At 35.6% G+C, this 17,632-nt stretch overlaps 1 protein-coding gene across 31 annotated transcripts in view; it reads right to left on the bottom strand.

Moving 5' to 3' along the window:
• SNAP91 (synaptosome associated protein 91) overlaps positions 1-17,632 on the bottom strand; it is a 168,626-nt gene that overhangs the window by 112,953 nt on the left and 38,041 nt on the right. For all 31 annotated transcript variants that reach the window (XM_063707748.1, XM_055389580.2, XM_055389572.2 and 28 more), the window contains exons 3-5: positions 5,569-5,711; positions 2,477-2,552; positions 1,630-1,732 (exon numbers count right to left, since the gene is read on the bottom strand). In XM_063707748.1, the coding sequence (XP_063563818.1) occupies positions 1,630-1,732; positions 2,477-2,552; positions 5,569-5,711 (322 nt within the window). The remainder of the gene's footprint in view (positions 1-1,629; positions 1,733-2,476; positions 2,553-5,568; positions 5,712-17,632) is intronic.

Raw genomic sequence — 17,632 nt, forward strand, 5'->3', positions numbered from 1 at the left:
GATAAGAACACTTTTCCCAAACAAAGGTAAGAGTTTAGCTACAGAAGATGAGACTGAAGGTTAATGCTGATGTCGGAGGGTGCACTGCACCTTGTCTCCACCTTCAGGTCTCTTAGGAATCCCTTGTATCCAGTGATGGTGATGGTTGAGGAGCAGCAGTATTGTAATAGCTGAAGAAAATACCCAGATGATGTGGACATGCTGATCATGGCAACTTTCAGGGTCTCTCCCAGACCAACAGTGGAGAAAGCAACCTGAAGTGTCCATATGTGTTCATACAGGGGTGCAGAAGTTTCTAGGAAGGCCATGGACCTACTGCAGAGGTCACAATGCAGCTGGGAACATCAGCAATGGTTGCACGGTGCCATGTAAGAAGTTAGAGGAAGGCATATGAACTAGAATCATCTCTCGTGAGAAGAGGGTGAAGGAAAACACCTACTTTTATAAAGTATTCATCTACAATAAATTATTCTGAATAGGCAAGTTGATGTTTTTCACCACCATGGTAAAAAAAAGTAGCCCAAAACTAAGGTCAGGTTAGCCATTGCAAAAATAAAGTTACATCTTTTTGTGTGGATTCTTGAGACTAAAATATTAAAGCTGCTATAGTACCTTGCCATTATTTCAAACGAGGAACAGATATAAGATATGCACAAATGTGTGGCTGAATGCCTCTGACTAGATTTATGCATCTATTTAGAGGGAAATAAATGGTAATTATAGATAAAATTCAAGTGTTTCTGTTTCAACGAGGTTTTCTTAATTGGTAGTATTAACAATTAGTTTGATTATGGTGTGTGTTTATGTATGTGTTTTCTAGAATGATACGTCTCCCAAAAACAGATCAAAGTTCAGATTCACCTCAATTAAAAAAAAACATTTATATAGCTATTGTCTATTTTCCATCTTTTTTTTTTTTTGACACAGGGTCTTAGAGACAGGGTTGCCCAGGCTGGAGTGCAGCGGCATGAACGTAGCTCACTGTAGCCTCAGTCTCCCAGGATCAAGCAATCCTCCTGCCTTAGCCTCCCAAGCAGCTGGGACTACAGGCACACACCACCACGCCTGACTAATTTGTTTAATTTTTAGTAGAGAGAAAGTCTCACTGCATTGCCCAGGCTGGTCTTTAACTCCTACGTTGCCCAGGCTGTTCTTTAACTCCTGAGCTCAAATGATCCTCCCAGTTTGGCCTCCCAAAGTACTGGGATTACAGGTATCACTGTGCCAGGCCAAATAGCTATTGTCATCTACAGCCACTATACTTTTAAGTGAATCTTGTCTTAATTCCCTCCTTCTTAAATTATTTAAAGGTATATACATGGTTAAAAATTTTGAGTTTTTAACAAATAAAATGTTATATAATTTGTCCTGGGATTAGAGAGAAGAAAAAAATGTTATAGCATATAAACTGAGAAGCAAATCAGATTTTTCTGCATGAAGATATAAACAAAATAATGCATATTGCAACTTCAAGGCTAACTTCTACAATATTATTGAGTTCCTTTTTTTAGGTTATTGTAAACTGGGCCTTCAAGAAAATTAGCTGGCATTTAAGCTTAGTTAAAATAAATCGAGTATGCCTCAAGGACTTATTCTCCTCTAATAAATATAAGAAAGACAAAAACATACCCTTTCTTCACCCTGGCAAAATCAAAGGCCATCTGTCTGTAAGAAAAAGCCTTTTCATTCAAATATCTACTATAGCGCCTTATGAAGGTAGACATATCATAACCTGGGAGAGTGGAAAGAAGAAATAAAACTAATTAATAAAATACCTTCAACTGTGCTTTGCATAGTACTATTTTTTTTTAACTCTCTAAATGGTGATAGTCCTAGGATAGGGTCAATAACTGTATCAGATAGATCTCATTTAAAATCCTGCTTCTAGGCAAAAATACTTTTGCCATGAGGCATTCCAGGATTCTTCAATTACTTATTCCACCATTCTAGTACAGAATATGTTTTTAAATTTTCCTTGAACTTTTGTTCATTTTTCAAATAATAGCCAGTTTCAGACTTAATTCATGCAGCCATCTGATAATGTTCCATTTGCTTGATGTGCTTGCTTTACACACAACAGATAAACAGTGAATATGATAAATGAACAAATGAATGCAGTTCAAACCCTATTAATCCACACAAAACATTTCTTTAAGACTAGAATCACTTTTTTTAATTAAGAAGACATCTTTTATTTCATTGTCTTCTGTACCTTCATAAAAAACAACTGTGGGTCTAGCACACCCACTGTTACTTTTTAAGGTAAACATGTGGTAAAAACGCCCAAAATAAACTTAATATATATTTTATACGCTGAGTTGTCTATAATTAAATATTTTAAAGCTATATTTAAATATAATTATTTTTACATTCTTAAATATTCAATGAAGCTATCAGTTGCAATGATTTTGGATTAATAGCCTCACTTCAAAAATCAAAGCATTGGCAAAAAATTATAAAATACAAATATTCTCACCATGGGATCCACTTTTGTCCAAAAAATTGCTGAGATTGAATAGTGTATTTCTAGAAGCCAAATATTGAATAAATCTCTGAAAAACAAAAATTAGAATTAAACACACATTTTAAAATCATACTTCTAAACAATTTCTGATACTAAAGCGATTTTTTTTTTAACAAATTCTCATTGTGATCTCTTTTACTCAGTTATAAAGTTTCCTAGAATGCTGAATTTCTCTGAGGGGAAAAAAAGCTTTGTGAATTAGAATTAAATTGTATGATCTTTCATTTCTGCACATAATGGAAATACTACAATTTATTAGGATTCAGTAGGCATCCTACATAAAATTGGTAATTTTAATTTTATCAGTATTTTCCAAAATAAATATCTTACGAATGCAATTTTCACTCAAAGATTCAAAAGAATCTTTCCTATGGGAAAAATAATTTTATTGTTCCTTCTCCTAACATTTTTGCTTAAAAATAGGTTTACATGGTATATCCATTTTCTGAACCTATAATTTTAACACAGGCATATCTCATTTTATTGAGCTTCTTTTTTATTGCACTTTTTGCAAATTGAAGATTTGTGGCAACTCAGGGATGAGCCAGTCTATCACTGCTCACTTTGTGTCACATTTTGGTAATTCTCACAATAGTTCAAACTTTTTCATTATTATTATATCTGTTTTGGTGATCTGTCATCAGTGATCTTTGATGTTACTAATGTAATTGTTTTGAGTTGCCATGAACTGTGCCCATAAATGATGGCAAACTTAATCAGTAAATGTTGCGTATGTTCTGACTGCACCACCGCTGGTTGTTCCCCTGACTTTCTCCCTCTCCTCAGACCTCCTTATTCCCTGAGACACAAAAATATTGCAATTAAGCCAACTAATAACCCTACAATGACCTCTAGATATTCAAATGAAAGGAAGAGTCACACATCTCTCACTTTAAGTCAAGAGCTAGAAGTGATTAAGCTTAATGAGAGTGGCACGTCGAAAGCTGAGAAAGGCCAAAAGCTAGCTCTCTTGTGCCAGTTAGCCAAGTTGTAAATATAAAGGAAAAGTCTTGAAGAAAATTGAAAGTGCTACTTTAATGAACACACAAATGATAAGAAAGTGAAATAGCTTTCTTGCTGATATGGAGAATGTTTGAGTGGTCTGGATAAAAGATCAAACCAGCTACAACATTCCCTCAAGCCAAAGCCTAATTCAGAGCAAGGCCTCAACTTTTTTTCAATTCTAGGAGGGCTGAGAGAGGTGAGGAAACTGCAGAATAAAAGTTTGATGCTAGCAGAGGTTAGTTCATGAGGTTTAAGGAAAGAAGCCATCTCCACAATATAAAATTACAAGGTGAAGCAGGAAGTGCTGATGAAGAAGCTGCAGCAAGTTATCCAGAAGATCTAGCTGAGATAATTCATGAAGGTGGCTACACAAAACAGATTTTCAATGTAGATAAAGCAGCCTTCAATTGGAAGAAGATGCCATCTAGAACTTTCTTATCTAGAAAGGAGAATACAGTACCTGACTTCAAAACTTCAAAGGACAGCCTGACTCTCTTGTTAGGGGCTAATGCAGCTGATGACATGAAGTGAAAGTCAATGCTCATTTACCATTCTGAAAATCTAGGGCCCTTAAGAATTACACTAAACCTACTCTGCCTGTGCTCTATAAATGGAACAACAAAGCCCGGATGATAGCATATCTGTTTATAGTATGGTTTACTGAATATTTGAAGCCCACTGTTGAGACTTACTGCTCAGAAAAAAAGATTCCTTTCAAAATATCACTGCTCATTGACATGCACCTTGTCACCATAAGAGCTCTGATGGAGATGCACAAAGAGATGCACGTTGTTTTCATGACTGCTAACACAACATTCATTGTGCAGCCCATGGATCAAGGAGTAATTTTTACTTTCAAGTCTTGTTATTTAAGAAATAAATTTTGTAAGGCTATAGCTACCACAGATAGTGATTCCTCTGATGGATGTGGGCAAAGTAAATTGAAAACCTTCTAGAAAAGATTGACCAATTCTAGATGCCATTAAAAACATTTGTGATTCATGGGAGGACATACAGATACCAACATTAGCAGGAATCTGGAAGAAGAGCATTTCAGCCCCTATGGATGACTTTGAGGGATTCAAGACCAGTAGAGGAAGTAACTGCAGATGTGTGGGAAAATAGCAAGGGAACTAGAATTGGACATGAAGCCTGAAGATGGGACTGAATTGCTATAATCTCATGATAAAACTTGAATGGATGAGGAGTTGCTTCTTATGGACGAGAAAGAAAGTAGTTTCTTGAGATAAAATCTACTTCTGGTAAAGATACTGTGAACATTGTTGAAATAACAACAAAGGATATAGAAATTACATAAACAACTGATAAAGCAATAGCAAGGTTTGAGAGGATTGACTCCAATTTTCAAAGAAGTTCTGCTGTAGATAAAATGCTGTCAAAGAGCATTGAATGCTACAGAGAAATCTTTTGTAAAAGGAAGAGTCAATTGATGTGGCAAACTTCACTGTTGTCTTATTTTAAGAGACTTCTGCAGTTACTTCAACCTTCAGCAACCACCATCCTAATCAGTCAGCAGCCATCAATATCAGGGCAAGACCTTCTACCAGCAAAGATTACAACTCACTGAAGACTCAGATGATCATTTGATAATCATTTTTTAGCAATAAAGGATTTTTAAATTAAGATATGTACTTTTTTTAGACATAATACTATTGCACACTTAATAGAGCACAGTATAAATGTAAATGTAACTTTTATATGCACTGGGAAACCAAAACATTTGTGTGACTCGCTTTATTGCAATATTAGCTTTTTTTTGCAGTGGTCTGTAATCAAACCTGCAATATCTCTGAGGTGTACCTATACCTCATATCTCTAAGACAATGTCTAACTTAAAGTTTATTTTTTGTTAACTAGCTAAGGACAAGATTAAACTTGTATTCTAGATGATCCAGAACTGTGTATTTCCTTTTCTTTTTCTCCTAATTAGTGAAAATTCAAAGAGCCTTAAATCATCACCATGCTCTTCCTAAAAGCCTCCTTCCTCCATCAAAAAAAGAAAAGTTTACTTAGTTTACCTCATTTCCATGCACCATGAGATGATGTGTTGTCACTAAAGCCTTAAACACAACCACCCAGCTACTGTTTGTTGCCCGCTCAAAGAGAGTGTCGGCCATCTGAGGAATATTAACATTGGTCTCGTTGGTAGCCTGGATCAAATCTATGAAAATAGAAGATATTAATCAATGATATTAACAATTACATACAAAAATTCATTTCAAACTTGGAACATATAAACCTGTTTACTAATATATGACCTTAAAAGTACTTTGATAATAGCTGATAACAAAATCTAAAAAATTAAACAGTAATATTTTACCCATGGACATGTACATATATTATTTACCCAATATATTTATTTATTCTTGAGTATATTTTGCTACTTAATTTTCTTCTGTACTCTCTTCTGAATTTACCTGTTTGCTGGTACTTACGCCATTTTTAAAATTATAAACTCCAGGAAGGCTAAGCCTCATGTATTTAATCTTCTTTGTTACTGCTATAAGCACAATGTCTCAAATGTGGGCACTTATTCTATATGCCATTTCAAGGCAATAACATAAATGTACTCTTCAAACTTAACAGCTAAAAGCATATCTCATTTGCATTTGAACTTTGAAAGGTGCTAGTAAATACACTTGTCACATGAGTGGCAGGATGAGGTCAAATATTAAAAGAGAAAAGAATTCTATACACATGTAAGCTTTTGTAGAACAATATGCATGCATTAAATTACTATAATTTGACCTGAGTTTGTAAGAGAATAAACCTTTATAATACATTCACTGTTCACATCTATCAGTATGAGTCCAGGTGTATTTTTTTAAAAAATTATCTACTGGCCAACAGGGAGTGCCCAGCATTCAGAAAAGCAGTTAATGCTGTCAAAGAGTTAGCTGGGACAACCAAAGATCATGTGCTAAGGAACAGAAGCTAAGCCACAGAGGGACAGTACAGACTTAAGTACTTCCAACAGTACAGGATGACCTCTTCAGGACAGCAGACACTGCATGACTTCTGTTACAGTCCACACTTATCTTGCAGAGACCTGCATGTGATACCCAGTTCCTAGGCAATCCCATGCAATAAACATGCACTTGCAACAAACATGCACATGTATTCTTCTTACTCCAAAACCACACTCAGTAATCATTAAACTATACATTTTATGCATTGCATTTCTCTTCACAATAAATGTTTTTAAAAATTGATACTCTATCACTGAAAAATATCTAAACTCCTTAGACTAAAGGATATCAATAACTGTTCGGAATTATAAGTGGATCAAGGCAGGCTTATTTCTTAATTTATACCGATTTTAAATTTCTGTCATCATCCCCTTCCCATCAACACTCTTCTCTCAATATTTTCCTTTACTGGACTTTTACTCATCCTTCAGGAAATCTTTCCTGGCCCCTTTCAAATGCAGTCCCATGTGGCCTTCCTGTGCTTTAAAACGTGAGGCACTTTGTTCCTGCTGGGTGTTCAGAATAGACGTATATTTGTCATAATTTCTACCATATCACAGCTCATTAAAAGCAGTAATGTCTGTTTCACATACAACACTTTGCAGAGCACTGTGTACAATATTTATCGAGCAAAATGTATAAAAGACATACTTTAGCTAAAATAATCAAATGAGTCAACATTTGGAAGGTGTAAATAACTCAGTGAACCAATATTTTCCAAATGACTAGCGCATAACATTACAAAATAACGCATGGGTAAAAAAATGCATTCAAAGTACGATATACACCAACGCATTTAAACGTAACAGAAGATAAAAAGTTCACTGATACAGTTTCAGAGTCAAGGTTGCAATTTAAACTTAAGAAACTACAACTTGGAGAATTGTAGTGTAGTATCAAAGAATATTCACAATTTTCTGAAAAGGTTATTAAAACAGTTCTCATTTTTCTAACTGAATATCTTTATGAGGCCAGATTTTCTTCACACACTCTAACTAAAATAATATATGCAAACAGGTTGATTACAGAAACAGATATAAACGCTGGTCTTTTATTGAGCAAGAAATTAAAAAGATTTATAAAAATGTAAAATGATAATACTCTTTTCACTGCTTTTTTTGGAAAACTATCATTTCCCCTAAAAGTATTATTTGTATTAACATGTTTATATGTAACATGTTAACAGATTTATTATTGTTATTTAAAACTGAATTTTAAAAAACTGTCCCAGTTGTAATTTTTATTTTGATTTTTATATATTTTTTATTATACTTTAAGTTCTAGGGTACATGTGTACAACGTGCAGGTTTGTTACATACGTATATATGTGCCATGTTGGTGTGCTGCACCCATTAACTCGTCATTTACATTAGGTATATGCATGGGCAAGGACTTCATGTCTAAAACACCAAAAGCAATGGCAACAGAAGACAAAATTGACAAATGGGATCTAATTAAACTAAAGAGCTTCTGCACAGCAAAAGAAACTACCATCAGAGTGGACAGGCAACCTACAGAATGGGAGAAAATTTTTGCAATCTACTCATCTGACAAAGGGCTAATATCCAGAATCTACAAAGAACTCAAACAAATTTACAAGAAAAAAACAAACAACCCCATCAAAAAGTGGGCAAAGGATATGAACAGACACTTCTCAAAAGAAGACATTTATGCAGCCAACAGACACATGAAAAAATGCTCATCATTACTGGCCATCAGAGAAATGCAAATCAAATGAGATACCATCTCACACCAGTTAGAATGGTGATCATTAAAAAGTCAGGAAACAACAGGTGCTGGAGAGGATGTGGAGAAATAGGAACACTTCTACACTGTTGGTGGGACTGTAAACTAGTTCAACCATTGTGGAAGACAGTGTGGCAATTTCTCAAGGATCTAGAACTAGAAATACCATTTGACCCAGCCATCCCATTACTGGGTATATACCCAAAGGATTATAAATCATGCTGCTATAAAGACACATGCATACGTATGTTTATTGCAGCAATATTCACAATAGCAAAGACTTGGAACCAACCCGAATGTCCATCAATGATAGACTGGATTAAGAAAATGTGGCACATATACACCATGGAATACTACGCAGCCATAAAAAATGATGAGTTCATGTCCTTTGTAGGGACATGGATGAAGCTGGAAACCATCATTCTCAGCAAACTATCGCAAGAACAAAAAACCAAACACCGCATGTTCTCACTCATAGGTGGGAACTGAACAATGAGAACACTTGGACACAGGAAGGGGAACATCACACACCAGGGCCTGTTGTGGTGTAGGGGAAGGGGGAGGGATAGCATTAGGAGATATACCTAATGTAAGTGACGAGTAATTTTTAATATAGTAAATATCTCACATACACAAAAGCTTTTTCAGTTCCTTAGTAATTTAAGAGTACAAAAGAGTCTTAAGACCAGTTTGAGAGCAACTATTCTTCATCTATAGACACTCCTTGACTTATTGTGGGTAACATCTTATACACCCACTGTGAGTTGAAAATATTATTAAGTTGAAAATGCACTTAACACACCGATCCTACTGGACATCATAGCTTAGCTTAGCCTACCTTAAATGTGCTGAGAACACTGACATTAGCCTATAGTTGGGCAAAGTCATCAAACACAAAGCCTATTTTATAATAAAGTGTTGAATATGTCATGTAATTTATTGAATACTGTACTGAACGTGAAAAACAGAATTGTTTCACACCATTGTAAAGTTGGAAACTCAGAGGTAGAACCATCATAGGTCATGGCCATCTGTATACCTAGAAAGAGAATTGCTAGGTTGTAGGGTATGCACATATTTAACTTTAAAGTGTTTTTCCATAGTCATTGCTCCAAATGCTCTCATAAGTAGTTATTATATAAGTTTCTACTGCTCTACTCTCTCACCAAAAAGATAATTTTCATTTAAAGAATTTAAAAAATAAAGTATAGATATAAACACACAGAAAAAATTCTTAAAAATTGTGAGATCTAAATGCTATGTATTGGTCATGTATCAGTTTCTTAGAATTCTAAGTTTTATTTGAACTTGGGAAGATATATCTGGTATCTTTTTGGTAGTTTATGAAACAGCTTTATTGAAGTATAGTTGACATTAGAATTGCACATATGTAAAGTGTACTATTTGATAAGTTTTGACAAACCTATACACTCATAAAACCATCACCAAAAATAAGATAATGAACATATCCATCACCTCCAACAGTTTCCCCATACCCTTTAAAAATTCCTCTTTCTCTTCTCCTGCTGTCCCTTAGCAACCACCAATTTGCTTTCAGTCAATATAAATTAGTTTGCATATTCTAAATTTTATGTGAAGGGAATAAAACTTTTTTCTTGAGAGGGAATGTCTGGATTCTTTCAGCTAGCTAATTACTTTGAGATTTATCCATGTTATTGAATGTATCAATAATTCATTTCTTTTTATTGTAGAGGTGTATTCCATTATATGAACATACAAAAATTATTTATTCATTCACCTGTTGATGAACAATTAAGGGTGATTCCAGTTTTTGGTGATTACAAATAAAGCTGCTATGAACATTTACATATATCTATTTATACGGACATATGCCTTCATTTCTCTTGGGTAATTTTCTAGAAGTAGAATAGTTGAGTCATTTTTAAGTAAACATTTAATTTTAGGGAACTGCTTTCAGAAAGCTGTTTTTCAAACTACCCAAAAGATACCAGATATATCTTCCCAAGTTCAAATATTTAATTTTAGGAAACTACTTTCTTGCCTGATGGCATTTCTACCATGTTACATTACCACCAGCAGTGTATGAGCATTCTAGTTGCTCTACATCTCTGCTAAGACTTGATATGGTCCTTTTTTTTTTTTCTATTATAACAGGTATGTTGTGATATCTCTCGGTGGTTTTTCTTTGCATTTCCCTAATGACTATAATGGTGTTAAACATTTATGTCACAAGCTTTTCATTTGTTTATTTGCCAGTGGTATACATTCTTTTCCTATTTTTATTGGATTATTTTATTATTGAGTTATTCTGGATCAAGTCCTCTATCATACATGTGACTTGCAAATATTTCCTCTAAGTCTATGGCTTCCCTTTTCATTTTCTTAACAGTGTCTTTGAAAGAACAGAAATTTTTAATTATGATGAAGTCCTATTTATGGAGGTTTTCTTTTAAGAAATCTTTGCTTAATCCAAGGTCACAAAGATTTTCTACATTTCTTCTACACATTTTATAGTTTTAAGGTTGTACGTACACTTAGGTCAATAATACATTGTTAGTTTTTATAAATGGCATGAGGTATGGATGTTTCATTTTTCTGCATATGGATACCAAATTTTTCCAACGCCATTTGCTGAAAAAAACTATTCTTTCTCCACTGAATTGCCTTTGCATCTTTGTCAAAAATAAATGGACCACAAATCTTTGAGTCTCTTTTAGGACTCTTTATTCTGTTCTGTTGACCTATTTGTCTGTCTTTATACCAATACCACACTATCTTGATTACTATAAATTTATCATAATTCATAAAATCAGATAGTGTTAGCCCTTCAAGTTTATCATATTTTGTTCAAAATGGTTTGTGGCTCTTTTAGGTCCTTTGTATTTCCGTATGAGTTTTAGACTGCGCTTATCAACTTTAACAACAACAAAAAAGGCTTCTGGGATTTTGAATGGGATTAGTTGACTCTATAGATCAATTCGGGGTAAACTGGCATCTTAACAATATTGAGTTTTACAATTCATGTACATGGTCTGTCTATTTATTTTGGTCTTTAATTTCTCTCAGCAATGTTTTGTTCTTTTCAGTACATTAGTCTTACACATATTTTGCCAGATGCATTCCTAATGTTTTATATTTCTTCAAGATATAGGGATATTTATTTTTCATTTCAGTATCCAAATGTTCTTGCCAATATTGAGAAATATAAATGATTTCTGTATCTTGATCTTGTATTCTGAAACTCTGCTAAACTTCCTTATCAGTTCTTTTTGGTAGAATCCATCACATTTTCTGCATGTATGATCATGTCACTTGTGATAAATTCAGTTTTACTTTGCCTGGTGTTCAATATACTGACAACACTTATTTAATATGCTTTTGTCCAGTGTTTTGGTTGTCTCAGGCATGAGTGAAAATAAAGACAATCTTACTCTGCTACTTGTTACCCCATCTTGCCACAAAGTATCAGTCTCTCTTTTTGGTAGTTTGAAGCAATTGAAAATTAATCTTAGAAAGATTAATTAAATCTCTCTAAGGTGAGATTTTCATAAACAAGAGAATGAAGGAAATAGGTATAAGTAGAAAGACAACTTTAACTTTCAGGAGATATAAGTAATTGTTCACTAAAACAAGAAAATAGCAACAAATATAAATAGTTCTCAAATTTGTGGTCACCTACTTCTTTTCCCACTACTATATGAGACTGTCAATCACTTAAATCCTAGGAAAAGATAGCTGTTTATGACAGGGCCCTTGTTATCTGTTGCTTGGACTGCTCTATAAACTCTTCTCTGAGTCATCTCCAGCACAACTAGATACTTTTGTGAAAAATTAATTACCCATGTGTGCCCTTCTGATCATAGCTGTCACTTGCTCAAAACCCCCTGGGGCCTACTGCTGTCCATTTAATAAAATATAAATGTCTGAAGTATGTACTTTATACCTTATATTTTGAATATACAGCCTCTCATCAGAAGACTCAGCTACCTTACTAATCCCTTCTCTGCTACAAATTGTGCCAACAAAATTATGATACCTTTACATGCTATTCTCATTGCCTAGAACGTCTCTGCCTTCACCCTATAGAGAGCTCATCTCTCAAGATCAATCTCAAATACAATATTCTCCATGAAGTCTTTTCTGATATTACCTTCAAATAGAAGAGAGGCTTTGATTTTCTCTTCCATGCAAGTAAGGCAAAGGACATGGGACTGGGGGCAAGAAGCCTAGTTCACAATCTCACTCTGCTACTTATGGACAAGTTAATTTGACCACTCTGCAGCTCCATTTTTTTTTCACCTAGAAATAAGGATAATATTAACTATTTTATGTGATGAACACTGTCATTTGTGGTAATTATCACCCTATATGACTCTACTGTAGTCCTTATTACACAGAATTATCATTGTTAGTCTACATAGGTCTCTCCCCGACTGGAGCTCAAGGTCTAACAGGTAATAAGGGGGCCATATCAGTATTTATGGATCCCTAGTACCTACCACAGGTCTTCATGTATAAAAGACACTTAGTAAATGAAAGATGGCTGTAACTGGCTTGTCATATGCCTGAATCTAAAATACTTTCATACTAAAATTAATAGTAGATATTATAGGCCAATTCTTTCAATAACTCTTACTAGACATAAGTGAATCAACAAATTAGAAAGAGTTACTTTCTATTTCATTGTTATGTATACTTTTATCAGCAGCCTAATTTAGGAAAGTATCCTCTATTCCATTTTAAAATCTCTCCCTAAGTTTAATTACATGACTCTGTAAAACCCCACTAGTACAGCAATTTTCCTTTGCACAAATGTCAGAAAGGGGAATAAAAATTGGTCATTCTTTTATCTTATAATCATCATGTAAACTTGAGCTTCCACAAAGAGAAATGAGAAACTATAGACCAAAGTCCAAGGTCACACTAAAATGCAGTTTTAAAATATTCCTGTCACATAATAATAGCTCAGAATATTTGCCACATGGACAAGCTTATATATATATGCAAGATTATTCATTGTAATTCTTTTAAATTTATATCTCATTCCTTCCTTCTTCCCTTTCTGTTATGGACTGAATATTTGTGTCCCCTCAGCCAAATTCATATGTTGAAATCTACCCCCAATGTAATGGTATTAGGAGAGGAAGACTGTGGGAGATGATTATGTCATGAGAGTAGAGGCCTCATGAATGGGATTAGTATCTTATAAGAGAGTCCCCAGAGAGCATACTAGTTCTTTCCACCATGCAAGGGCACAATGAGAAGTCAGCAGTGTGCAGTACAGAAGAGACCCCTCACCAAAACCTGACTATGCTGGACTTCCTATCTCCAGAACTGTGAGAACCAAATTTCTGTTGTTTATAAGCATCTAGTCTATGATGTTTTGGTAGCCCCTGCAAACTAATATCCATTGTACCTCCCTCCCTTCCTTGATCCCTCCCTTCTAGTTAACAACAATCAAAGAGTTCAAACTTGCAAACATTTGTAAACAGAAATAAATTGTTGCTATCCAGACAATACGAAAAAGTGATACAGATGATTCAGACGTTTTTCTTCTTGGGTTCAGCACAAATGACAGACATTAACATTGCCTCACCAACAGCTATTCCTTCCCTCTTCTTTGCCAGCAGAATCCTGCCCCCATCCCTTCTCTGCCCATCAGAAAGGCCAAAATGCCAGACAGGTGCAATCCAGGCTTCCCTTGTAGCTAGATATGTAAGCAGCAGTCTGCTGAGGTCACTTGGGAAGACTTTTCTTTCATAATAAACAGTTGTTATTAATATAATAAACAGAATGGAAACATGTCTCTTCTCCATCAAGAATGTAGTTGTGTATGCATGTGATGTCATGGCCATCTCAACAGGAGGACAGACTTCATCTATAAGTTGAAGATAACAGATGGGAGTTATAGAAAGCACCTGGGTCTGAATCATGTTTTTTGTTTGTTTGTTTGTTTGTTTTGTTTTGTTTTGTTTTTAACTGAAAATCAAACCCTGGAAGTACCCTTGCTGAGGACTTCTTGTTAAGAAAGACAGTAGGCCAGTTGTGGTGGCTCACGCCTATAATCCCAGCACTTTGCCAGGCCGAGGCGGGCGGATCACTTGAGGTCGGGAGTTTGAAACCTGACCTCAGCCTGGCCAACCTGGTGAAACCCTGTCTCTACTAAAAATACAAAAAAGTTAGCCAGGCACAGTGGTGGGCACCTGTAATCCCAGCTACTTGGGAGGCTGAGGCAGGAGAATCGCTTGAACCAGGGAGGCAGAGGTTGCTGTGAGTGGAGATAGTGCCACTGCACTCCAGCCCGGGCGACAGAGCGAGATTCCATCTCAAAAAAAAAGAAAGATAATAAATAATTTTATTGTTTTGTCCTCAGTTGGGGTATTCTGTTACTTGCAACCAAATGCATGCTAAGTAATACAAGCTACAACAAAACACCAAAGAAAAGGAACCAGACCTATGGCCTCTCAAGTATCTTCCAGCTCTAAGTTTCTCTGAGTATCTTACTGCTCCTCAAAATCTCAAGGCTTCTATGCTTTCAAAGAATGTTCAAAATTCTAGTAGTGTCTTCCTGTGGGATAAGAGCCCTTTCTAAGTTCAGTTTCAGGTGAGTTGGTTACAGATATTTAATGGGTTATATTTTGGGAAGGAGAAAGGGGCTATCTTTTTCCCATGCGGAATGAAGACCTAACAATGTGAAACAATTTTATAAAATATAAATTATGCATATAGAAGTTCTGAGGTAACATGGGAAAGACAGGGAAATCATCAGAACAGGAATCTAAAGAGGATATTGGACATTTCATGCACTTCCCAGAAGAAGGGAGGCTAAGGAGAGGTATTGGGTGAACTGTGCAAGTCTAGGCGAGACTGAGCTAGAGGGGCTCTCCATTGTCAAATGAAAACGACCTACTGACGGTTTAGGTGGGAGGGATACCTGAAGGGGAGGTGCTGAGAACTGCATAAATGAGAATAAAGGAGGGGAAAACAAGAATAAGAAGTGATAACCTTTAATTGCTAACTGTAGACAATGGATGAATAGGGCAAGTAAGAAAAGAATAGACACCCTCTAAGCTTATAGAGATAAAGGGGAGCGGCTTATAAATATGCCTAACACAATAAATTTTATTTGTAGAATTTAACAACAGATATCCTTCCTCAAATAAATGCTTTAAATAGAAAGATAATGTGAGCTTTAAAATACATTATTTACTTTAGTTGATACAGCTGAATAAATACTTGTATTTTTATATTAACATGTGAACTTCAATGTAACATTATTTACTTTAGTTGATATACCTGAATAAATACTTGCGTTTCTTCATTAACATGTGAACTTTAATGTAATCTAGTTTCTAAACTATTTCAGTAACTTCTTTCATTTTGAAGAAAATATATATACTTTGTAATTTTTTGTAGTCCTCTGTGGAAATATATGCTACAAAAATTCTCTTACACTATTTGTTCCCCAATAGGATTTTGGCAGATTCAAAATTAGGAAATGCAGCATATATCACAGTTATTGAGTTAAGATTTTGGAGCCAGAGGAGACGTAGTTCAATTACCTTATATTATTTAATACTGTGTGAACTTGAGCAAAGTTGCCTCTCTTAACCTCCATTTCTTTATTACCGTAAGGGAGATAATAATAGCACCTACCTGACAGCTGTTTTACTAAACTAGGTAATGCAAGCAAAGTATATAGCACAGAGCCTGATACACTTGAAGGAACACACACACACACACACACACACACACACACACAAACACACACACACAGAGTTATAATTAGAGTCACCCTTTGGCTGCCAATGTCAAAAAAGATTTGGCCATGGCAGGAAGATTGCTTGAGGCCAGGAGTTCGAGACCAGACTGGGCAAAATGGCTAGACATCATCATCTCTACAAAAAGTCCTAGCTGCTGGGAGGCTGAGGTGGGAAGATCACTTGAGCCCAGTAATTCAAGGTTACAATGAACTATGATTGCCTCACTGCACTCCAACTTGGGCAACAGAGCAAGACCCTATCTCAAAAAAAAAAAAAAAAAGAATGTGACATACTTTGTTGATTCATAATATTAATTCATTAACACATTTTTATTTAGTGCCTACTATGTGCCAGGCACTGTTCTATCTATCATCTAGATATAATAGCAGTAAACAAAACAGACAGTGTCTGCCTTCATGGAGCACACATTCTAATGGAGGAAACACGCAGACAACTAGACATACAATGTCGAGCACAGATAATGTTATGAAAAATAAAAAAGTAAGAAGAGAAATAGATAGAGGATACTGCTTCAGATAGGGTGATCAGAAAAGGCCTTCCCAAGGAAATGAAATTTAAAGTGGTCTAAATGTAGTGAGAAAGCCAGCGATTCAGTCATCTTGGGAAGGAACATTCCAGGCAGAGGAAAGCAGCAAAAGCAAAGGTCCTAAGGCAAGGGCATGCCTGATGGATTCAAGAAAGAACCAGAAAGCCAGTGTGACTGGAGAAGAGCAAGCAAGGGACAGAGTGGTGGACAGAGAACTGACCAGGTTCCAGACAACTCTGTGCATTATAGCATTATAGGTCACAGAAGGGATTTGATATTTCATTCAAAATGTAATGGGAAGCTGCTAGAGGGTTTTGGTCAGGGGAGTATTGTGAGTCAAGTTTTATTTTGAAGAATTACTATGGTGGCTATATGGAGCAAAGACTGGGTGAGGAAAGGGGAGTCAGGGAGACAAATAAAAGAGGTTATTTTAATAGTTCAGGTGAGTAGTGTTAATGAGCTTATATTAGTGTGGCAATGGGATAGAAGCGGGAAAACAAAAGGTAGGATTCTGGATATTCCAAAGGCAGAGCCAAGAGGAATAGCTGATAGATTTGATGTGGGGAAGATGACATTAGATACCAAAAGGAACAAAGAATGATAAACTTGCAGCCCCTGAACAACTGGACAAAATACCTCTTGTACACTCTCTGGAAAAAGGAAAGAAAAACACTGTAGGTGAGCCGTGCTTGTATCTAGTTCATGTTTCTCTTTCCACCCACTTCCACCTAGTTGTCACTCTCTTCCTTGACTTCTTCATTCCCAACCACAGGAGACCCCATGCCTTGTGCAATGTTTGAGACACATCCAAAGGGATGTCTACTTTCTACAGAGCAGGTAAGGGGGTACCCTCAGAGTTATGTCAGTCATTTCAGAATCACTGGCAAGCTATACCCCAAAATGCTCTCAATGTAGACCAGTCTGAGGTACAGGCATCAGCAACACTTCAAAATGAACATTATAAATTACTGATTATGATTCTTCTGACCAGTTAGAGTAGAGGAGATAATGACGATGAATGTAACACCATGAACTCACAGAGCTCCAAAGAGCCAGCAAAATTTCCAACCATGTG

The sequence above is a fragment of the Gorilla gorilla genome, chromosome 5 (genome assembly GCF_029281585.2).
Source record: "Gorilla gorilla gorilla isolate KB3781 chromosome 5, NHGRI_mGorGor1-v2.1_pri, whole genome shotgun sequence".
NCBI classification, from domain to species: domain Eukaryota; kingdom Metazoa; phylum Chordata; class Mammalia; order Primates; family Hominidae; genus Gorilla; species Gorilla gorilla.